Source organism: Caretta caretta, chromosome 10 (assembly GCF_965140235.1).
Source record: "Caretta caretta isolate rCarCar2 chromosome 10, rCarCar1.hap1, whole genome shotgun sequence".
NCBI lineage: Eukaryota > Metazoa > Chordata > Testudines > Cheloniidae > Caretta > Caretta caretta.
Genome location: NC_134215.1, coordinates 17,813,011 through 17,837,429, shown reverse-complemented (window position 1 = coordinate 17,837,429; position 24,419 = coordinate 17,813,011). Strand labels below are relative to the sequence as shown.

The 24,419-nt window shown below is 42.4% G+C and overlaps 2 protein-coding genes across 5 annotated transcripts in view; both read left to right on the top strand.

The window, feature by feature from the left end:
- The window catches only part of VPS35L (VPS35 endosomal protein sorting factor like), a 119,347-nt gene that overhangs the window by 30,256 nt on the left and 64,672 nt on the right, over positions 1 to 24,419 (top strand). For 3 of the 4 annotated variants that reach the window (XM_048866257.2, XM_048866255.2, XM_075132740.1), the window contains exons 9-17: positions 1,964 to 2,023; positions 8,361 to 8,457; positions 11,171 to 11,218; positions 12,366 to 12,459; positions 13,919 to 13,996; positions 14,503 to 14,625; positions 17,242 to 17,288; positions 19,654 to 19,765; positions 20,633 to 20,731. In XM_048866257.2, coding sequence (XP_048722214.2) covers positions 1,964 to 2,023; positions 8,361 to 8,457; positions 11,171 to 11,218; positions 12,366 to 12,459; positions 13,919 to 13,996; positions 14,503 to 14,625; positions 17,242 to 17,288; positions 19,654 to 19,765; positions 20,633 to 20,731 — 758 coding nt within the window. The remainder of the gene's footprint in view (positions 1 to 1,963; positions 2,024 to 8,360; positions 8,458 to 11,170; positions 11,219 to 12,365; positions 12,460 to 13,918; positions 13,997 to 14,502; positions 14,626 to 17,241; positions 17,289 to 19,653; positions 19,766 to 20,632; positions 20,732 to 24,419) is intronic. The other variant, XM_048866258.2, reaches the window with a different exon arrangement.
- LOC125643526 (uncharacterized) lies at positions 20,740 to 22,428 on the top strand. Its single transcript, XM_048866259.2, has 2 exons — positions 20,740 to 21,234; positions 21,813 to 22,428. Exons 1-2 carry the CDS (start codon positions 20,799 to 20,801, stop codon positions 22,301 to 22,303), a joined length of 927 nt encoding a protein of 308 aa, XP_048722216.2. The 5' UTR covers positions 20,740 to 20,798; the 3' UTR covers positions 22,304 to 22,428.

Below are 24,419 nucleotides of genomic sequence, written 5' to 3'. Positions count from 1 at the left end.
TAGGGAGAGTACATTTGCAACAAATACAAGATTAATTCTGTGGAGTTTCAATACTTGTTTTGCCTTGTAGGTAGATGCTTACACAAATACAAAAGAAAGAAATATAATTTCAAGGATAATTGGAGACTGGATGTATCTCTCTGAATCAGATCTTTAGGTAGTCTCTTGCCATCAGTAAAGCATTTTAAATCAAGTAAATCTATTGATATGGCAGGTATTTTAGATTGGGTTTTTGGGAATTACCAACATGATGAAACATTCATCAGCCACACTAAAATCTGTGGAAATGCCTTACGGATTGCCACTAGCCTGGTCTCTGCATGTAATTCTAAGCAAGCAGGAAAAGAACTGGAAAATATTGTTTTCTGGACACAGCTGCTTTTTAAATCCTTATTCGATAATATAAATGTTTTATGCTTAAAACTTCCTGATTTTCTATTGAGGTATAAATAATAACCCTCTCTTCAAGCTCCTCCTGGAGGAGGTGATGATGGTGGTGGTTTGCTTAATGGCCATAACAGTAAGCAAATTTAGGATAAGTTGGAAAATGTAAAGTTGTAATTTCACTAACTTTAAATCATTATATTCCCAGTCAGATCCAATGCTTGGATTTGCAGATAATAGCAGCATATTGCTCTTTTCAGTGGCTTATGCCCTGTCTCCCTTCTGGAGCCATCTCATTTGGCCCTGTTCTTGGTTGGCAGGAAACAGAATTGGGGCTCAGTATTTAAACACAGTCCCAGTTATGCCAGCTTCTAATGCAGTATGGATGGACATTTCTAAGTTTGAACATGATTTGACTCCATCAGCTCACTGGTTGGCTAAACTATGTGAAACTGGCTTAGCTGGGACAAAGTTCAAACACAGTTCATAGCTCCATTGTAGATGGGGGAGTCTTCTTTGACACAGGGCAGATGGGAAGCTCTTCATTTTCCCTTAGTATATTTTCATATTCTTTTAATGCACGAAGAAACCTGACTCTTGAGGTCAAGAAGATTTTCGTTAATTAAATTAGGTGCTCTGTTTATCCACGCCATAATTAGTATGTGGGATTCCAAAAGTAACTGAGTTAAACATTTAGGCAAACAATAATGCAGACAGATTAGATTAGGTACATCATTCTTCAAACAATGCTTCAATGGAAGTGTTTTATTTAAAAAAAAAAAAAAATCTAAACACATTTCTTTAAATCTCCAAAAGGAAAAAGGTGCACTTTCTTTGTGTGTTTAACAATGAGAGGCTAAAACTAAACTATGGGAAAGGTCAGGATCTCTAAACTTTGAAATCTAAAACTATATCTCAACTTAAAATAATGTGTTACGTAATGTTTCAGGAAATTATCACTCTATCGCCTAACAGCTTCCTAAATCTTAACAATATTTCATTCCATCTCTTCCTGTTTGTGGAAGAGTTGAGCTATAAAAGCTTTCTTTAATTGGATATAGACTATGAAATGGTCAAAATGTTTTGCTGAATTATTTAATCTAATTATTAATAATTTTAATCAATCTTGGATTTCTTTAACGGTGTGGAACTGATTTATTACAGCCTTTTAACTTGAAATGTATTGTTGGTGTTTAACAGGATGTGCTGTGACAGATGCAGTTGTTTTATATCCCCTTTATGTCCTTTTCTACTTATTGACAGTTGCTAAGAATAATACAGGATCACTGCTCAGTGAAGAGGGGGGCACCAAAAGTTATTTCCTGGTCAACAGGAGATGGTTGGAGTAATCTGACCTATCCACTGCCTTTGTTCTTAGTGAAACTAAGACAGAGAAATTACAGCATGCAAAATCCTCAGTGCAGACCTTCAAATCTCTCAGATTCACTAGATGGCAGCATAATATAATGGAGTTCAAAGAAGTCTTTGCAGATGAGATTCCTGGACCCTGTAGAAAACCATCATTATTTCACAATTTGCATTTTACAATTTGCTAAAGATTAACCTATTTTCTTGGCAGGAAAACTAGTATATGAAAGAATTTTATCCATGTGTCTGGATAATCGCAGCTCTTTACCAGGTAACTTTGTGCCTGCCTTGTGCTATTCTTCTTGTAGAAATGTGTAAATTTACCATGTTTACCAAGCTAGGTTTGGGATTGTGGGGAATTTCAACAATACGTATCCTGAAACAAATTCAGTTTTGCTTCCAAGCTTTATAAAATAAAAACACATGGGAAGACTTTAGTGCATACCTCAATTCTTATGGGGGAGAACTAGAGTTTTTAAATGGGGCCAAGCCAGTGGTGCAGTAGAAAAATATGACCTTGTTAATGTCCTCTGAAAATAAATCTGTCTGCTCATGTTTGCTGAGTTTGGATTTAGTTGCTGTTCCTAGTTTTTAACAAGGGAAAATGTCTGTAACAGGTTACTTTAATCACTCCCACAACTTTACGTAAGTTTACTTCATTACTATAAATAACCCAAAATAAAACTTGTGACAGTAAAATGTACTCATTTCCAGTTTTAATGATTCTCAACATTAGCACGGTCTGTTGCGGGGGGAGGGAAGAGTGTGTAACTTCTAGGGCAGGAGGAAGTGGAAGACAACTGTTGGGAGACAGCTAGGATGGGACTACTATTCCCACTCACTCCAGTTCTAAAACAAGGAGAAAAACCTTTGTCCTCTTCTCTCCTCATACTCTCATATCCTGAGCATCTTCCTACAGTTTTTCAGCATCCTTATAACATGGTTTTATCTGTCTGCACAGACCAGAATAAACCATATTACCACACTGTTTGGCCACAACCATGTTTAAATATGGTTATTTTCATGTTGTAGACGAGCCCATGCAAATTTCATTATAAAATAAAAGTATTTACCTTTGATTTCATCACAAACAGCTTGCAATACTAAACCAGTAGCATCATGAGAAACAAGTCAGTAATAATATTTTCTTTGGTGAGCTTTCTTTTTTCTCCTTGCTATTTAACACTCTACCCCCTGCAGACCGCTCTCTCTGGGTGAAGCAAGAGTCAAAATATCTTGGAAAGAAATCTCTACCAGCAATGATATCAGGACTGAAATTTTCCAGTAACATACACACACTCACAATTTCCTATGCAGAACCCTGCCTTGAGCAGCTGCATGAAATGAGAACCAAATCACTGGTATTTGTACTCATTCTTTCTGTTCCAATAAGGTTAGATCTTCTGATTTTAGTGCCAGAGTTCTCTGCCTCCAGGAAACCAAATTACAGTTTTCAGAGTAGCAGCCGTGTTAGTCTGTATCCGCAAAAAGAACAGGAGTGCTTGTGGCACCTTAGAGACTAACAAATTTATTTGAGCATAAGCTTTCATGGGCTACAGCTCACTTCATCAGATGCATAGAATGGAACATATAGTAAGAGGATATATATACATACAGAAAATATGAAAAGGTGGAAGTTGCCAGACCAACTCTAAGAGGCTAATTAATTAAGATGAGCTATTATCAGCAGGAGAAAAAAACTTTTGTAGTGATCATCAAGATTGCCCATTTCAGACAGTTGACAAGAGGTGTGAGGATGCTTAACATGGGGAAATAGGTTCAATTTGTGTAATGACCCAGCCACTCCCACTTCAAGCCTAAGTTAATGGTATCTAGTTTGCAAATCAATTCAAGTTCAGCAATTTCTCGTTGGAGTCTGTTTTTGAAGTTTTTCTGTTGGCTCTTGCTCATTGAAGGATACCTGAGTTATGTTTGTCTGTGAGGGAACAATTGCAATGCTTATGTGCAATTAATTTAATTTGTTCAGCATTTGCTAATGAAACCAATATCTTATAGAAAAGAACCTGTCAACAAAGCTGATTTTCCTTTAAGTGGTAATCATTGCCTTTACTTTAAGCAGATGATCAAAGTGTATTTCTAGTATGTTCAAGATCAGTAATTCTGTGATGACTTTTTGCTATAGTTTGAGGGATTAGCATTTTGAGGGTTATGTTAATATCAACTATGTTCGGGTTAGCACTTTTCTTAACTGACTTGGCAGTTACAGCACACTTGAAATAAAGACATCACATTCCCAAAGTGCTGTGTTATGTAAAAGACCTCTAGCTGTGGGGGGTGGGGAATTGCACTTTCTCTAAAATTTAGACACAGGCTTAGTGTTCTGAGGAACAACAACAAGCACAGCAGTAGAATAATAAGTAGAAATGGAAAAGAAAATTCCGCTTCCAGTCAATGTCATTAAAATGCTTTTGTTTGTACATATATTTCCTGGTTCCTGACAGAAAGGCATATAGTTTATGGATAGAACTTTGTTCCTTCATCATTGTTTCTAAAATTGTAAGTCCAGTGGGACAAAATTGGGGGAAAAAAAAGCAAAGGTCTACCACTGCTTGCTTAATATTGACTAATACATACCTTGTAGTGAGAAATATATCTGTCTAAAGCTGTGTAGATAGAGAAGAGTCCTTTGAAATACTTTACATATACTGCAAAAAGCTGATTCATCAAAAGGTGTAAGTTACAAAGATTGAAATATAAACAGACACGGAACAAAGAAATGAAGTCTTCTCCTCTGAGAGGACTGTGCCTGTGCTTTTTAAGATTACTAGTTTGGTGAAGATGCCATTCTTTTAATGGTTTACTGTGAAACATCAGGGTGAAAAATGAAACGGACAGCAAGCTCCAAATGGGGTGGCTGTGCAGATAAAGGTTCCAGTCTTACTGTAAATTACTGTTAAGATTGTTTTGAGTTAATGGTAGCAGGGACAGACTCATAGTCTTCAAGGGTGGTCACAATCTTGCTAGGATCTTGGGACCCAGTGGATGATCTGCACTGAGGACTTCTGGGTTTGGGGCCCTTTACCTGATAAAGTCCTAGCTCAGTGAAGAAGATTCTCCTTCCTCCTCCTCCCACTTTTAAAGCAGGATGATTCTGGTGGGAGATAGGAAGGCCAGAGAGAGAGGCTGGATAATACTGCAACATAGAAATTACAGAAATGTAGGGCTGGAAGGGACCACAAGGGATGTCTAGTCCATCCCCTGCCATGTCGAGGCAGGATTAAGTATGCCTATAGCATCCCTGACAGAAGTTTGTCTAACTTTTTCTTAATAACCTCCAGTGACGGAGATTCCACAACCTCCACACTTAACCTGTTCCAGTGCTTAACTATCCTTAAAGTTAGAAAGATTTTTCTTAATATCTAACCTAAATCTCCTTTGCTGCAAATTAAGCAGATTACTTCTTGTCCTACCCTTTGTGCACACAGAAAACAGTTGATCACTGTCCTCTATATAACAGCCCTTAACAGATTTGAGTATTTTTATCAGATCCCCACTCATTCTTCTGTTCTGTAGGCTAAACATGCCAGTTCTTTCAACCTTTCCTCAAGAGGTCTAGAAAACCTGACCTATATCATCTTTGTTGCTCTCCCTTGAACTCTCTCCAGTTTTTTCACATCTTTCTTAAAGTGTGGCACCCAAAATTGGATACAGTGCTCCATCTGAGGCCTCACCGATGCTGAACAGAGCAGAACTGTTACCTTCCATGTCTTAAATGTGACACTGCTGTTAAAACCTCCCAGAATATTTATTTGCCTTTTTTTGCAACAGAATCGCATTGTTGACTCACATTCAGTGCCCATATAGCTTTGTCTGTTGCCACTTTCAGTATCCAAGATTTGTTGGGAGGGAAGAAGAGGGTATTCATTTTGTATAAGCACAAATATAGGTATCAGCAAAAGGATGAGTCTGGAATTATGCCATCACTAGTTAGCATTTCCCATGAAGCTGAATTTGATTAAGGATTTTGCACTTTTGCTACAGCTCTCAAATTTAACAGTGGCAGTATTATGAGGCTTCCATTTCTAGATTTTTAAACATTCCACTGGAATATAGACATTTCCTTGTCAGCATTATTATTCAGTGTGTGTCAGAGTGCCTTTCCTTGAAATAAAAGGAGTGCTTGTGGCACCTTAGAGACTAACAAATTTGTTAGAGCATAAGCTTTTGTGAGCTACAGCTCACTTCATTGGATGAATACAGTGGAAAATATAGTAGGGAGATTTTATATACACAGAGAACATGAAACAATGGGTGTTACCATACAGACTGTAACAAGAGTGATCAGGAAAGGTGAGCTATTACCAGCAGGAGAGCAGAGGTGGGGTGGGGAGAACCTTTTGAAGTGATAATCAAGTTGGGCCATTTCCCGCAGTTGACAAGAACAGTAGGACGGGAAATAAACAAGGGGAAATAGTTTTACTTTGTGTAATGACCCATCCGCTCCCAGTCTCTATTCAAGCCTAAGTTAATTGTATCCAGTTTGCAAATTAATTCCAATTCAGCAGTCTCTCGTTGGAGTCTGTTTTTGAAGTTTTTTTTGTTGAAGAATTGCCGCTATACTTACCTACATGCCTCCAGCTTTCATCCAAACCAGACCACACCACACAATCCATTGTCTACAGCCAAGCTCTACGATACAACTGCATTTGCTCCAACCCCTCAGACAGAGACAAACACCTACAAGATCTCTATCAAGTGTTCTTACAACTACAATACCCACCTACTGAAGTGAAGAAACAGATTGACAGAGCCAGAAGAGTACCCAGAAGTTAACCTACTACAGGACAAGCCCAACAAAGAAAATAACAGAACGCCACTAGCCATCATCTTCAGCCCCCAACTAAAACCTCTCCAACGCATCATCAAGGATCTACAGCCTATCCTGAAGGATGACCCATCACTCACAGATCTTGGGAGACAGGACAGTCCTTGCTTACAGACAGCCCCCGAACCTGAAGCAAATACTCACCAGCAACCACACAGCAAAAACACTAACCCAGAAACCTATCCTTGCAACAAAGCCCATTGCCAACTGTGTCCGCATATCTATTCGGGGACACCATCATAGTGCCTAGTCACATCAGCCACACTATCAGAGGCTCGTTCACCTGCACATCCACCAATGTGATATATATGCCATCATGTGCCAGGAGTGGCCCTCTGCGTTGTACATTGGCCAAACTGGACAGTCTCTACGTAAAAATAAATGGACACAAATCAGACGTCAAGAATTATAACATTCAAAAACCAGTCGGAGAACACTTCAATCTCTTTGGTCACTCGATTACAGACCTAAAAGTGGCAATTCTTCAACAAAAAATCTTTGAAGGTTGACAGGGGCAACACTTCTTGTTTTAGTCACAATCCCACTACTCAAAGTAAGATTTATTTATTTTTTTTAGGCTTCTGCAGTGGAGGAGGTTAGGGTACCAGGTGTCTGATTTTTTTACCAGAAAGCCCAGTTGAAAAGGGACCCTGGCGGCTCCGGTCAACACTGCTGACCAGGCCATTAAAAGTCTGGTTAGAGGCACAGGCAGACTCCCCTACCCGGCTCCATGAGACTCCTGCTGGCATCTCCCTCTGGCTGCTAGGTGGAGGGGCAGTGACGGGGGCTCTGTGTGCTGCCCTTGACCCAGCGCCAGCTCAGCAGCTCCCATTGGCCAGGAACCGTGGCCAGTGGGAGCTGAGGGGGCAATGCCTGTATGCGCAGGCAGAGCCATGTGGTCGCACCTCCGCTTAGGAGCCGGAGGGAGATGTCACTGCTTGCAGGGAACCTGCATCCCAAATCCCCTCCTGTGCACCAACCCCCTGTCCTAGCCCTGAAGCCTCCTCCTGCACCGCAAACCCTGGCCCCAGCCCAGAGCCCGCACCCCCAACTAGAACCCTCACCCCCGCACAGACTCCAACCCTCTGCCCCAGCCCAGAGCCCCCTCCTGCACCCATAACCTCTCATCCCCCTGCACCACCACAGAGCCTGCACTCAGAGCCCTCACCCCTGTCATACCCCACCCCACTGCCTCCCAGCCCAGTGAAAGTGAGCGAGGGTGGGGTAGAGCGAGTGATGGAGGAGGGGGGATAGAGTGAGAGGGGGCTGGGCAGAGGGTGGGGCAAGGGTCTTTAGTTTTCTGCGAATACAAAGTTGGCTACCCTAGAGAAGGTGAGAGTAAGGAGCGGGAGGGTGCAAGAGGACAAAGGCAGAGAGGATAAAGATAAAGAGCAATATTTGTCAGCTCTTCCATATGAGAATTTCATAGGAGTTACTTGTCTGGCTCTAAAATAATAATAAAGTATATTATGAGCTACTGGGTTGACATCAGGAATTAGACCAAATGAAATAAATCAATATTACTATAAAATAGAAGTGGAGCTCTGGTTACCCAGCATTGCTGCTCACTCTGGGTTTGCAGTCAAGCAGTTGTCTGTATTGCTGGAAAGGAGATCCTAGAATTACATTGTCCAGTTCATTACCATATGTTTAACTTCTTTTTAAAAGGAAATACTCAATGTACTGTTTTAAATAAATGTAACTAAAGTAATTTATTTCAGAACTAAATGTAATATGCTTGGCTCTGGCTTTGTTTTTACAGATAATTTTACTCCAGAAAGTGTTAATGATACTGCCAAAGAAACCTGTTTAAACTGGTTCTTCAAGATTGCTTCAATCAGAGAGCTCATTCCCAGATTGTATCCTTTTCAGATGAGTTTGACTGTCAAAATGGTACACGATTATGCGTGAAGTTTTAAAAGGAATTCAAGTAATATGAGAACATAAACTTCACTATGTTGAAAATCTAAACAATGATGATCACCTCAGGTTTTAGTCTGAAAATATCTGTCTATCTTGTGTACTTACATGCCCCACTCCCATCACAACAGTATTTGAACACCTCTCAATCTTTAATGTATTTATCTTCACAAGACCCCTGTAAGGTAGTGAAATACTGTTATTCCCATTTTTTTAACAGATGGGGAACTGAGGCACAGAGTGGCTAGGTGACTTGACCCAGGTCATACAGTCAGATTGTGGTGGAGCAGGAAATTGAACCTCAGTCTCCCAAGACATAGCCTACTACCCCAACAGCTGGACCATTCTTTCTCTTCAGAATAGGAAGGCAAATGGAGCTCACAATTGTTTTATTACAATTCGTATAATTTTTGTTACTATAGTGTCTGTCCAGGACCCCATTGTGCTGGCCGCTATAGAAACACAGAACAACAAGACAGTCCTTGCCCCAGGTTTTGCATTGAGAGTGAATTCCAACTTGTACTAAATCTTAATAGTGTAGTAGTTGAATCAGAAATCCAAGTGTCTATAGGATTTTAATGGTAACACAGACCTGTTAACTTCCAAAATTTCTGTTAACCCCATATTGATCTTCTCCTCCCAGCTCTTTCTTCTCCCTTTTTATATTGACTCCTTTAATTTTGTTTGGATTTTGAGCTTTGAAGTATTTTTGAATTCTTTGAATAATGTGGTACTGTAGCTTGAGTGCCATGGTGGTGGCTGGGGGGTGCGGTAGCACGTGATGATGATGATGATGATGATGGTTTATTAAGTTGAGTTTACATGCTATAAACTGGACATATTTGAAAATGAAATGGAAAAGCTATAAAAGCCACAAAACAAGTAGTGCAGTTGACGATATTAAGTCTCAGAGTACCCTTACCATGTGGTGCCCAAGAGAAATTAATTTCACAGCCAGGGAGTTGTCACAGTTCAGGGCATCTGTAACTGTATTTCCCTTCAGTGGTTTAGCAAGGGCACCCACCCTTGGCCTTCAACTCCCCAGCTGTTGCCTCTCTTGGATGGAGACTCTTGTGTGTCTCTCTTTCTCCCTTCTGACCGGGATATTCTCAGGTTGCACAGTTCCCCTGCCTTCACTGTGTAATTCCAGCACCGAAAGGTTGCACAGGGGTACCTGCTTGCTCTCTCCAGAAATGGATAACAATGTAGTTGTTACCATGCAGCTGTTTCTAAGCAAGCCTACTTTATTCTTAAGGTATGAAGCATTACAGAGCAATCATATTAAAAACAATAAAAGAACTTACACGCACACTAATATGCTTACCAGAGTTCATCCTAGCTCTCACATGGCCTCTGGTAAGTCCAGTCTTTTAATACCTCACCCAACGGTCATCTTTATGGTTACAAGTTCATCAGAGCTTCCCAACTCAGAACAAGCCCCCAGTCTTATGAGGTCTCATAGGTCAAGTCTTTCCAATCCTCCCCTAAGGACTGAGGCCCTATGTGGACCAGGAGTCCTTTTGCTGGAGCGGGAAGAAGGTTGAAAGCCCCTCCCCAGGTTTTTATCTAAAAGTATTTCCTTTGTCTCTTGGTCTCTGGAGAATCCAATTCGAACCAGTATATGCATCTCTCTCCAGGGGCTGACTTCAAAGGGTTGACAGTGGAGGAAGTACATTAGCATTCCTCCTTCCTACGTATGTAGAAAAGGTACATACACTGCCATGTAGGGTTGCCAACTTTCTACTTGCACAAAACCGAACACCCCTGCCCAGCCCCTCCTCCAAGGCCCCGCTCCTTCTCCAAGACCCCGGCCCCACTCTCTCCATCCCTCCCTCCCTATGTTGCTCGCTCTTCCCACCTTCACTTGCTTGCTCATTTTCACTGGGCTGGCTCAGGGGGCGTTGGGGTGTGAGGGGGTGAGGGATCTGGCTGGGGGTGCGGGCTCTGGCGTGGGATTGGGCTTGAGGGATTTGGGGTGTAGGAGGGTGCTTCAGGCTGGGAGCAAGGGGTTCGGAGGGCAGGAGGGGGATCAGGGCTGAGGCAGGGGGTTGGGGTGCAGGAGGAGATCAGGGGTGCAGGCTCTGGGCAGCGCTTACCTCAAGCAGCTCCCGGAAGCAGTGGCATGTCCTCCCTCCAGCTCTTACGCAGAGGTACGGCCTGGTGGCTCTACATGCTGCCCCGTCCGCAAGCGCTGCCCCTGTAGCTCCCATTTCCCACAGTTCCCGGCCAATGGAGGCTGCAGAGCTGGCGCTTGGGGCAGGGGCAGCATACGGAAGTGTAGGTGCTGGAGGGGAGACATGCCGCCGCTTCTGGAAGCTGCGTGGAGCCTGCTTTAGCCCCACTGTGCCGCTGACCTGACTTTTAACAGCCTGGTCATCAGTGCTGCCCGGAGCTGCCAGGGTCCCTTTTCGACTGGGCATTCTGGCTGAAAACTGGACACTTGGCAACCCTACTGCCACAACAACACATTAATGTACATACAGTACACCCGAAATGGGGTTAAAATAAACCTTATTGAATTAGGGCTATCTTAATTCCATAAGATTTGCTCAGTATATTACAGGATATTTTCAATCTGTCAGAGGAGTAATTTTGTTTTTCTTACAAGGAATACATCTCGGAGTATTTTTCCTTAATTTGGTTTTGTTATAGCTATGTGGAAGCAGCAATACTGAAATGCAACAAGTTTCTGTCCAAAACGTAAGGCTAACATGCAGTTAATAAATATGGACAGCCAACGAATGGGTACATGTTAAAGTAGTATGCAGAGAATTAAGTATGAAAGTTCCACTATCAATAATGGCAGGAAACTTCTGTGCTTTTGGAGGGGGCAATATTGATTGCTTTGGGCTCCTGATACAAATCCCATCAAGGCACAATATTAGCACAGCTGCTGACGTACTGATGCATCCACTTCAGAGCACTTGCATAACTGTAGTATGAACGGAAAGTGAAGCATTTTTGGGGGGGGGGGGGCAAGGAGGAGGGGTTTACAAAACTGAAAGGAAAGCAAAATTGATGGGAGGTGGCTGAAGGTAAAGGAGAGGGTAACATAGAAAGAGAAATAGGTAGGTCAGTAACCAGGCTAAAGGCAAGGTGAGGAAACAAGGCAGAGGCAGTGAGCCTGGAAAGCAGCTGGGGAATAGGCTCCAAGCCGACCGGAATCAATATTGTTTTAAAAATAGCCCTTCAGGACTAACGGGCCTTTGCAGTTAATTGCTAAAATGAATGCCATAATCTCAATGGCTCTACAATGACAGCTTGATTATTTTTGGGCCTCCCAGGATGGGCCTGGTCACACTTGTGCCAGTGCAGGTGTGTGCTGGAGGGGCAGGGGGAGTATAAACAGCCCACACCACCTGCATGCAACAGCTCTGTGGTGAGTCCCTCCTTATAGCCATAGCAGGTGAAACTGGGAGTGAAGTGGGACCAGTGGATCTGTGACTGACTAGGAGATTCCTTGGCCATCATAGATCCACTGCCTCTGAGGCTTTTGAGCTGCTACATCCCTGAGACTACATTGCAACCAGAGAGAAGCTCCAGCTTCTCCAGTCTAGAGGAAAGGCTTCTTTCCTTCCATCAGTCCCCCAGCTCTTTGCAAATCTCCAGTACATAGCCTGGCTGCTCACAAGGGTAAGTAGTATAATTCCTGTCTAAGATGTTACTTAGAGAACTAGTTAAATTTTACTTCTAAATTAGACTTTGTGCTAATATGACTTTCCTTGATTCTTTTAATTCTTGTTCACATGTACATTTAATAAAGCAGCCTTTCAAGTTATCAGTATGCGTTGTGGTGCTCTGATCAATTCATAAACTTCAAAATTTAATTTTTCAAAAATCTTAACAGGGGAATTTCAGAATGTCTCCCGCGACTAACGGCTATGATTAGAGGAATTGGAGATCCACTGGTTGCAGTCTATGCAAGAGCGTACCTGTGCAGGGTAGGCTATAATTTAACATTATTTAAAGTGAGCTTATATCAATGGTATAATCTGTCTTCCTGCAGCCTCACCTGCCAAAAAAGGAAGATTTTAATTAGTGGCAGGTTTTCTCTGGCCCAAAAAGCGGCCTGTTCCTCCTCTTAGAAAATTGCAAGGCAGGATAACTTTTCCATTATAGTCACAGTTTGAAAACCTGCTGCATAATTGCCTATAATAATCATAGTAATTAAAAACTAATTTTCCAAGCTTGTCCTGCCAGTACTTCCTCCTGAGGGAAGGGGAAAATTGGGGACTGAGTCATAAAGAAAGCTTGTAGCTTTGTGGTATTACAGACTGCTGTCTGAGTGCTAAGCATGGCTTTTCCGAGGTACTGTACAAGCTTTCCTTCTACTTGAATTTATTGTCTCCCTGTTCATACCATGAGAGTATCTGCTTTTGGAGGATGGCTTGATGAGCTTCATGATGAAAAAGAGTTAATTTGATGTCGTGTTTTAAAAACTAGGAGGTTGCACACTTTGTATCTTGCGTCAGCTGAGCTTATTACATGCACTAGAGGCTCCTTGGTTTCCCCTATAAGCGCGATGTCTGCCACCCTCCCTTCCCCCTCTATTTCAGGGATTTGCTGCAACTCTCTCCAATTGCTCCCTGCCAGGGCTTCTGTGTGCACCCTAAATCCCTCTCCTCCCATGCCATGGTCCCCCATTCCTCCCTCCTTGCTAGGTAAGCTGTGTGCCCCTCCTTCCCTCATATAAGGTCCTTCCAATTTTCCCCATAAGGGAGTTCTGTGTTCCCCCATTCCAGGATCCCCATTCTTTCCCCGATGTCAGTGGTTCCCAAACTGGGGTTTGCAAAATGTTACAGGGAGTTCTCTGGGGAGGAAAAAATTCCCTAATGGCAAACAGAGCTGTCCCTAGGGATCCCAGGCAGCACAGCCCCTGGACTTCCAAGAGGTAAGCAGATCAAAGCAAGCATATCTATCACACTGAGGAGATTTAAACTTCAAGACTCCTTATAAGAAATGGAAAGGGAGGTGGATATTTTTTGCTGTTTTTAAAATTAAATAGGCAGCTAGTATTGTTTTAAAATTATTGTGAAGAACAAGTTTAAGCTTTTAAGAACCAAAGGGCAGCCTTAAATATGGCTTTTCCTAACATTTGAATGCTAGTTTTTTCTCTTACTGGTCATGAACACCATACTAGGACCTGTTCTCAACAACCTCGTTTAAACACAGTAGTAGCTAGCACAGTTCTGGTCTCAGTGGATGGGGCCATAATATCACTTCCTAGTGAGTCAGGGATAATGATGGGCAAAAAGCATTCTGTTCAGTACTCTGCTATAATATCTTCATCTTATTGATATGCGTGTGAATATACTTATTCCCTGGTGAATAACTCTATTTCATAGCTGAAAGAGGATGGTAAGTGGTAAAGATACAATTTTTCTCTTTCTTCGAATGTAGGTCGGAATGGAAGTAGCTCCTCATCGTAAAGAAAGCCTTAACAAGAATTTTTTTGACTTCCTTCTAACATTTAAGCAAGTAAGCAAATACGTTTGTATTGCCTGAGTGATGAAATAAGGATGTTCCTTGAGCAACCGATGATGAAAATGCTTTTTACGAATCCCTTTAAAAGTTCTAGAATCTAGAGTTGTAAATATTTTTGAAACTGTGAATCTGAAAAAAAATATGATGTCACCAGCCAATAGATGTCACCAGCAAAATTGATGTTTACTAGACTGCACTATTTACCTTTACTGTGGTATTACCTATATTTAGAATGGGAAATACTGCACATATTGTGGTAAATTTAACTACTGTACATGCTATATGCCCAAATTTTAAATAGTGCCCACTGTGTATTTCTTCCGAATACAGGAAAATATGCAGAATACTTATTGAGCATGCTGTGTAATTCAGTTACCCTGGTCTCTCAAAGCTTTCAATTAACCTATAACTTGAAGTTTTGTTTCCAGTTTCTCATAGCCCCAGCCAGATGCCTTTCTCCCCCCCCCAGGCAGCTCTTTCATCTTTTACTTCCTTTACAGATGCATGGGGATACTGTTCAGAATCAGCTGGTAGTGCAGTGTGTGGAGATTCCATTGTATTTGACTCTCTACTCTCCTGCTATAGATTGGATTTTACAGTGTATCGCGTACCGTGCTCCCGAGGTAAATGACATATTCACCGTGTAAATAAATGCTTGATAGTTAACTGGAACAAAGAACATATACAATATCTGATTTTTAAAAGATGTTATAGATTCCTATGGTAATTGTTCATTGCTAGACCATTTAGTACATATTGATGTAGGACCTAGGATGCTATATTCAAACTTGAATTGAAAAATGACCAAAGCTTATGTGAGTGATATTATTAACAGATATAGTGCTGTAAATATACATTGGACTTTACATAGCTAGCTAAGATACATGCAATGCTCTGAAGTGCCTACATTCTAAGTAACCATAAATAGTTTCCAGTGAGAGTGCTTGAAAAGACAAAAAGGCCAATGTGAAAGGACTATTAAGTGTAAAAACAAAACCATAGTGAAGGAGGCATAAGTGGATTCATAATTATTTTTAGTTGTAGATATTAAGTTTAAAATGATACGGCAAAGTTGAAGAATAAATGTAATATTACACAATGGACTAAAATAAGTCAGCTTCCTTATTCCACAAAGCTTATTTCCCTTTCATAGTTTTAATATAAAAGGAGATGCAGAAACAGAACTGTGGGTATAAGTAAATAAAAAGCAGGCAACTTCTTCTCTGTCTGATATGACTCTTGGGATAAAAATATAGTACTAGTGGTAATCAAAATTTGCACCAGAACAAGTGATTGGGAAATTTTATCTCAACCACAATAATAATAATAAACCGTATTTTCTAAAGGTGAGCCTATCAGATCTTTAAATTCCCAACAAAACGTGAAATGCATCTGAGACCATCACAATCTGATGCAGAATTCTGAAGAAAGTGGAAATAATAAAAGTTGACTTTCTGAAAATATAGGAAGCTAGTAGTTCCCCTTTGGGTAAAGAAGGGGATCCAGAAAAATGTTGCATTCTAAGCTTGACACCAGCAATGGGCAAAGTACAAGTAATGCAGATCAAGGGCAGCATACGGGTAATAGGTGTATGTATGAAAGAAGTGCTAACAAGCCTTAACAGTAATCAAATGAGCAGTGCCAATATAAAGCCATTCTTGTTGTAGTTCATGTTTACAGATTATGTAGAATCTAAATAATGTAAATGCTTTTAAATAATGAAGATGCTAAAGACATTTTAAAGGTGAAACCTCACCCACACGAAAATGCACATCTGATTGCTTTGTACAGGACTCTGCATAACATGTCTCCTGGGGCCAAACTAGAAATCTTTGATTCTGCATCAGAACCCCATGATGCTGTTCTTCGCACAGCTTTATCAACTTAGCGATGCAAATTGCACCTTTTTGTATTTATAAACATGATCAACATAATATTATAACCAGCCTAAAAATAGTCTGAAACAGAAATTAATTTCTAAGGAGACATTACAACACTTCATTATTTGAGAGGAAAGCTGGAGGAAGTCGAGTCATGAGGAGAATTTAAATCTGCTGTGCTTGCCTCCTTGTTTAAAGCAGGGGTGGGTAAACTATGGCCTGAGGGCCGCATGCGGCCCTCCAGACACTTTAATCCGACCCTTGACCAGGGAGTGGGGTTTGGGGCTTGCCCTGCTCCGGTGCTCCAGCCAGGAAGTGGGGTTGGGAGCTTGCCCCGCTCTGTGCAACTGTCAGAAGCAGTGGCATGTTCCCCCTCCGGCTCCTACGCACAGGGGCAGCCAAGGGGTTCTGCACGCTGCCACTGACCCCGCAGCTCCCATTGGCCATGCCTGGCCGCACCTTCGTGTAGGAGCCGGAGCGGGGACATGCCACTGCTTCTGGGAGGTGCTTGAGGTAAGTGCCACCCGGAGCCTTCACCCCTGACCCCCTCCTGCACCCCAACCCTCAATTTCATGAGCATTTATGGCCTGCCATACAATTTCCATACCCACATGTGGCCATCAGGCCAAAAAGTTTGCCTGGTTTAAAGGCTTGTTTAAAAATCTTAGAAATCAGCTCTTTCTCATATTTAGAGAGGAATAGACTAAACCCCAATAGGTATGAGCATACATTTTAAAACTCTTGTACACAGGAAAAATATATGTATATTGGAAATAATAATAATAAGCAATTATATTAAAGCACAAATGAGAACATTTACATCTATAGTCAATACTGCATTTTCTTACTTACTGTCCCAATCGCTGGTATCATCTTGCTTTCTTGATCTTCTGATTCTATTCAGTTTCTTCTGTCATACTGATATAAACTAGTGAGGAAAAAATTGGTAAGCTCTGGGCTTTGTAATTGCTTAACATAGCCAACAAGCTACTTAAAACTTCAATCAGAGTTTCTGCATTCTGCAGTAAAGAGCTACTAGTATTCCCCTCTCTTGCCAGAGGTAATTGACCATGTCATTTTTCAGAGAGAGAACCTTTTCCAGACATTACTAAAGATCTGAAAACTTGACTTTTATAAAATGAAGTAGCAAGTCAGATTAAAATGTCACTATATCCATGTCATATATTTGTTTTATATTGCACCACCCACAATATTTTCTTTTGACTGGATGTAGTGTTTGGAATGTAGTCGCTATGTAATGAAATTCACCTCTAGCTAATGTAAAGTTTTCCAAAAGCTGTGAGAATGTTTTATTTGGGTGGTCCACACTTTTTGATTTGAATGAAATCACTGTTCTAGATTCTGCTTACTGAGATGATGGAGAGATGCAAGAAACTGGGGAACAAGTAAGTACTGCATGGTCAACAGACCATGAGTCAGAAATCTAAATCTTATGTTACACTTTTGTAATCCAGTTCTTTGTATAATGTCTCTCATTTTATTTTGTTGCAGGAGTACTTTATTAAACTACTAAAACTGAGATGTAGTATCTGTGTTCCCTGAATTTTTTTTTCACCCAAAATTCCAGTGGATTTGGCTGTGGTAAAAAGGTTAATTGACCCAATTGTCAGATGAGCTAGAGTTCAGCTAGGATTAAACCACATGATACTTTGTGCTCCCAGTCATTTCCTTTGAGAACTACACATGCTACATTTTCTTCTGTTCCCCTTTTTTACTTTTGCCAATTGGCCAGTATGTGTATACTGTGAGGGAGGTTGCAAGCAGGTGACTGAACAGTGCCATTTTAAGGCTAAGAATAGCCTTCCAAGCCTGTCTCAGGAAGGATGTGCATTCATTCCTAGTTAACTTAGTCCCTGTCTGAACTAGAAAAATGAGCAGAAAATGGTTTTCAAATACAGTTCATCCCATCTCCGTACATTAACCTGAACTGGAATGTGGTTTGGCCTGGTCTGCACAGGTTTACCTGTATTTCGTGACTGATTCAGAAAGGTTAATTGCTAGTCTTGAATCCTCTTTCTGAATTGTGTGAGCATGTTTTAGCCCAAGTTATATTGGCTAGTTTCAGTTTGGTTTATTAAGTGGGCAGGGAGGAGGTCTTTGAAAATTGTTTGCAAACATGATTAATTTTTTTACTAAACAGTGAGCTAGTGTAATCTGCTTTGAGTGAAGAGCCGGAAATGCATTACCCTTTTATCCAAAAGAAAGATATTGTAACACCAAACATGTGACTGAGTTAAGGAGTGGAGAAGTTTTGACTCAAAATCAGGGGTGAGGAGGCAAAAGTCATGCTTTTAGACTCACTGTATTAGGTTCTGTCTATAGATTTTTGGTTTATTCTACAGCATTTGTCTTTAAATTAAATAGTTTCTAGTCTTTTGGGTTGTGAAGACAGATTTTCTGCTTAGTCTGTGCACAGCTCTCTTGTTTGCTTTGCAGCAAGGCAAATTTCACAATGTAGCACCAAGAGAGCTGAGAAATTTCCTATGTGTTTTAATGGAGTGTTAATTTCAGTCTATTTTTGACCTTTTAAATGCTTACACAATGTAGCTAATTGGAAATTGAATAACCCAGCTCTGACCATTGTTTTGTAGGTTAACAACAAGAGGCAAATTTCTGCCCTCTTACGTGCACCTCATTGAATGATATTTTAGATTTATATGGTGATTTTCATTGCTAAATTTTAAATCCCAAGCCCTTCACTAACTACATACATGCAATATCACTATAATTCAGCCATCTCTAGGTGAAAGGTAGCAGCCAACTTGTGCAACATGCTGTGGACAACAGTTGGTGGCATGGAAATGTGTGGACAAGGGCAAATTCCTACTAAGTGCTATGTGATCACTGTAATCCCATTCACTTCTGTTCTGCAAAAGACCTCCACAAACAGTAAATTGCACAGCATTCACTTTATTGACTTCAAAAGAATGAAGGACTGAGTGTCGACTCTGCTGGGGTTACAAGTCAAAATGGAAGTTGTGCAGATGTATCTCTGGGCAGAATTTGGCCCTGAATATTTGTTTTAAAATGCTGTCAAATTGAGTTACTTTTTCTGAAGTGTAGTACATTGGATTGCCTCTTCAACAGCTAACTTAAAATATAAATTTCAGGTTTCAATTATTATATCTGTAGACAATAATAATCACCTTTACTATAATCATATGGATTTATTTCCGTTCTACCAGCTCATTTAGTAGAAATCAGCCTCGCAGCAACAGCTTTAGTTAATGCAACAAAGCTTCAATGGAGGCTGTTGCCATACCAAAAGATACTTTCAATTGCAGGGACTTCAGACAGAAGAAGAAAATAGAATAGTTCAGCAAATGTGCAAAGACTCTCCCAATATTACTGTTTCTTTTTACTGAATAGCCAATGGTCTCCAGCTTGGTGAGTGATGTGCCAGTATTATAAGGAAATCTGCTCTCAGCTAGTGATAGCTTGAAAGAAAGTTGATCCTAGTGTAAGAAATCGAATGTAAAATTTATTTTAAAGACAATTAAATAATGTTTTCCTTGGAGTTAAGCAAAGAAAGTACAGGTTGAGGTTTTCTACATATCCTGTGCAACATTGCCAAACTTCATGTTTTCTTGTTTTCCCAACAAATTGCAGCCTTGATCAACCCATCACCCAAACAGGTAGAAACTGAGTGGTATTTAATTATTCGTTGAAGTTCAGATTAATGTAAACTAGACAATGAAAATGGGCTTAATTTATGGTGAGCTGTGCTGATTTGTGTCCTGTTCCTTCTAGTGCCCTGCTGTTGAATTCAGTGATGTCAGCATTCAGAGCGGAGTTTATTGCTGCAAGGTCTATGGATTTTATTGGCATGATTAAAGAGTGCGATGAATCTGGTTTCCCCAAGGTAAGTTTTTGCAATTTAAAGCAATCCTTATTCATTATCTTGCTGAGTGCTTTATACTTTTAGCTAGTTGTCTAGATAGTTCACACAGGATTAAAAAATGGGAACTCTCTGCTGTGTAGAATAAGGTGATTTAAGATCTAGAACATAAAGTGATTTCTATTCCTGTTTCATTCTTGGGTCCTGAATCCTTTACGAGTGGGAGGGGTCGACTGAGAATAGAGACAGGAACTATGTCTTCTGCAGTAGCAGTGAATGGATCAAAAAGAGGCCTGTTGCAGTTTATTTGTTATAAGGAAGGGGCTATTATTAGCCAGTCAATCCCAGTGCTGGAAAGAAGTGCTGGGAATTAACTAATTGTGGCTTCCTTCACACAGCATGTGACTCTACTCCCAGCACTTATTTGTACTGTTTTAAGGGGCTTAATCCTGCTCCATTGAAGCCAATGGGAGTTTTGCTGTTGACTTCAATGGGAGCAAAATCTGACTTCTGGGTGTGCTAGTTTAGAGCCTTTCTTCAGGAATCTGCCAAATAAGCCCTGGTCTACCCTAGGAGTTGAGGTTGAATTTAGCAGCGTTAAATCGATTTCACACTGCACCCATTTACACGATGAAGCCCTTTTTTTCGACTTAAAGGGCTCTTAAAATCAATTTCCTTACTCCACCCCCGACAAGGGGATTAGCGCTGAAATTGGCCTTGCTGGGTTGAATTTGGGGTACTGTGGACACAATTAGACGGTATTGGCCTCCGGGAGCTATCCCAGAGTGCTCCATTGTGACTGCTCTGGACAGCACTCTCAACTCAGATGCACTGGCCACGTAGACAGGAAAAGGCCGCGAACTTTTGAATTTCAATTTCCTGTTTGGCCAGCGTGGCAAGCTGCAGGTGACCATGCAGAGCTCATCAGCAGAGGTGACCATGATGGAGTCCAAGAATCGCAAAAGAGCTCCAGCATGGACCGAACGGGAGGTACGGGATCTGATCGCTGTATGGGGAGAGGAATCCGTGCTATCGGAACTCCGTTCCAGTTTTCGAAATGCCAAAACATTTGTCAGTCTCCCAGGGCATGAAGGACAGAGGCCATAACAGGGACCCGAAGCAGTGCCGCCTGAAACTTAAGGAGCTGAGGCAAGCCTACCAGAAAACCAGAGAGGCAAACGGCCGCTCCGGGTCAGAGCCCCAAACATGCCGCTTCTATGATGAGTTGCATTCCATTTTAGGGGGTTCAGCCACCAGTACTCCAGCCGTGTTGTTTGACTCCTTCAATGGAGATGGAGGCAACACGGAAGCAGGTTTTGGGGACGAGGAAGATGATGATGATGATGAGGTTGTAAATAGCTCACAGCAAGCAAGCGGAGAAACCGGTTTTCCCGACAGCCAGGAACTGTTTCTCACCCTGGACCTGGAACCAGTACTCCCTGAACCCACCCAAGGCTGCCTCCCAGATCCGCCAGGTGGAGAAGGGACCTCTGGTGAGTGTATCTTTTTAAATAGTATACATGGTTTAAAAGCAAGCGTGTTTAATGATTAATTTGCCCTGGCATTCGCGGCTCTCCTGGATGTACTCCCAAAGCCTTTGCAAAAGGTTTCTGGGGAGGGCAACCTTATTCCATCCACCATGGTAGGACACTTTACCACTCCAGGCCAGTAGCACGTACTCGGGAATCATTGTAGAACAAAGCATTGCAGTGTATGTTTGCTGGCGTTCAAACAACATCCGTTCTTTATCTCTCTGTGTTATCCTCAGGAGAGTGATATCATTCATGGTCACCTGGTTGAAATAGGGTGCTTTTCTTAAGGGGACATTCAGAGGTGCCCATTTCTGCTGGGCTGTTTGCCTGTGGCTGAACAGAAATGTTCCTCACTGTTAGCCACGGGGAGAAGGGAAGGGCTAGCCACATGCTGGGGGGAGGCAAAATACGACCTTGTAACGAAAGCACATATGCTATGTATGTAATGTTAACAGCAAGGTTTACCGTGAAAGAGTGTACCCATTCTTCTATAAAATGTGTCTTTTTAAATACCACTGTCCCTTTTTTTTCTCCATCAGCTGCATGTGTTTCAAGGATCACAGGATCTTCTCCCTCCCAGAGGCTAGCGAAGATCAGAAGGCGAAAAAAACACACTTGCGATGAAATGTTCTCTGAGCTCATGCTGTCCTCCCACACTGACAGAGCACAGACGAATGCATGGAGGCAGACAATGTCAGAGTACAGGAAAGCACAAAATGACCGGGAGGAGTGGTGGTGGGCTGAAGACAGGGCTGAAGCTGAAAGTTGGCGGCAGCGTGATGAGAGGAGGCAGGACTCTATGCTGAGGCTGCTGGAGGATCAAAGTAATATGCTCCAGTGTATGGTTGAACTGCAGGAAAGGCAGCAGGAGCACAGACCGCCGCTACAGCCCCTGTGTAACCAACCGCCCTCCTCCCCAAGTTCCATAGCCTCCTCACCCAGACACCCAAGAACACGGTGGGGGGCCTCCAGCCACTCCACCCCAGAGGATTGCCCAAGCAACAGAAGGCTGGCATTCAATAAGTTTTAAACTTTTAAAGTGCTGTGTGGCATTATCCTTCTCTCCTCCAGCACCCCTTCTGCGCTACCTTGGTAGTTATCCCCTTATTTGTGTGATGAATTAATAAAGAATGCATGAATGTGAAGCAACAATGACTTTATTGCCTCTGCAAGCAGTGATCGAAGGGAGGAGGGGAGGGTGGATCACTTTCCAGGAAGTAGAGTGAACCAAGGGGTGGGGGGTTTCATCAAGGAGAAACAAACAGAACTTTCACACCGTAGCCTGGCCAGTCATGAAACTGGTTTTCAAAGCTTCTCTGATGTGCACTGCGCCCTCCTGTGCTCTTCTAACTGCCCTCGTGTCTGACTGTGCATAACCAGCAGCCAGGCGATTTGCCTCAACCTCCCACCCCGCCATAAACATCTCCCCCTTCCTCTCACAGATATTGTGGAGCGCACAGCAAGCAGTAATAACTGGGAATATTGGTTTTGCTGAGGTCTAACCGAGTCAGTAAACTGCACCAGTACACCTTTAAACATCCAAATGCACATTCTACCACCATTCTGCACTTGCTCAGCCTGTAGCTGAACAGCTCCTGACTACTGTCCAGGCTGCCTGTGTATGGCTTCATGAGCCATGGCATTAAGGGGTAGGCTGGGTTCCCAAGAATAACTATAGACATTTCAACATCCCCAACGGTTATTTTCTGGTCTGGGAATAAAGTCCCTTCCTGCAGCTTTTGAAACAGACGAGAGTTCCTGAAGATGCGAGCGTCATGTACCTTTCCCGGCCATCCCACGTTGATGTTGGTGAAACGTCCCTTGTGATCCACCAGTGCTTACAGCACTATTGAAAAGTACCCCTTGCGGTTTATGTACTCGCCGACTTGGTGCTCTGGTGCCAAGATAGGGATATGGGTTCCATCTATGGCCCCATCACAGTTAGGGAATCCCATTGCAGCAAAGCCATCCACTTTGACCTGCACATTTCCCAGGGTCACTACCCTTGATATCAGCAGATCTTTGATTGCGTTGGCTACTTGCATCACAGCAGCCCCCACAGTAGATTTGCCCACTCCAAATTGATTCCAGACTGACTGGTAGCTGTCTGGCATTGCAGGCTTCCACAGGGCTATTGCCACTCGCTTCTCAACTGTGAGGGCTGCTCTCATCTTGGTATTCTTGTGCCTCAGGGCAGGGGAAATCAAGTCACAAAGTTCCATGAAAGTGCCCTTACGCATGCGAAAATTTTGCAGCCGTTGGGAATCGTCCCAGACCCGCAACACTATGCGGTCCCACCAGTCTGTGCTTGTTTCCCGAGCCCAGAATCGGCGTTCCACCACATGAACCTGCCCCATTAGCACTATGATGCCCACATTGCCAGGGCCCGTGCTTTGAGAGAAGTCTGTGTCCATGTCCTCATCATTCTCGTCACCGCGCTGACGTCGCCTACTCGCCCGGTTTCACTTTGGCAGGTTCTTGTGCTGCATATACTGCTGAATAATGTGTGTGGTGTTTAATGTGCTCCTACTTGCCAAAGTGATCTGAGCGGGCTCCATACTTGCCATGGTATGGCGTCTGCACAGAAAAAAGGGCGTGGAACGATTTTCTGCCTTTGTCCTGGTGGAGGGAGGGGCGACTGACGACATGGCTTACAGGGTTGGCTTATAGGGAATTAAAATCAACAATGGGGGTGGCTTTGCGAGAAACTGAATGGCCCCCTCAAGGATAGAACTCAAAACCTCAAGGATAGAACTCAAAACTGGGTTTAGCAGGCCGTTGATTTCACGGAGGGAGGGAGGAGAAAATTGAATACAGAACAAATCTGGTCTATTTCTTGTTTTGAGCCACTTCATCTAGTACGAGCGCTAGCCATCGTCTTCTCCTGGGTGCTCAGCAGAAGACGGTGCAGTATGGCTACTGGCCATCATCTTCTGCTGGCTGCTGATTAAAAGACAGTGCACTGCCGGTAGGACTCAATCGCCACGAGACGAAACTTAAAAGGGAAATGACCTGGCTAAGTCACTCCCATGTTTGCCCAGGTGCCCCTGACCTCATCGAGGTCGGTTAAAAGAGCACCCAGGACTACATCGACGACTACCAGTCATACTGTACTGTCTGCTGCCAAAAGGCAATAAACTGCTGCT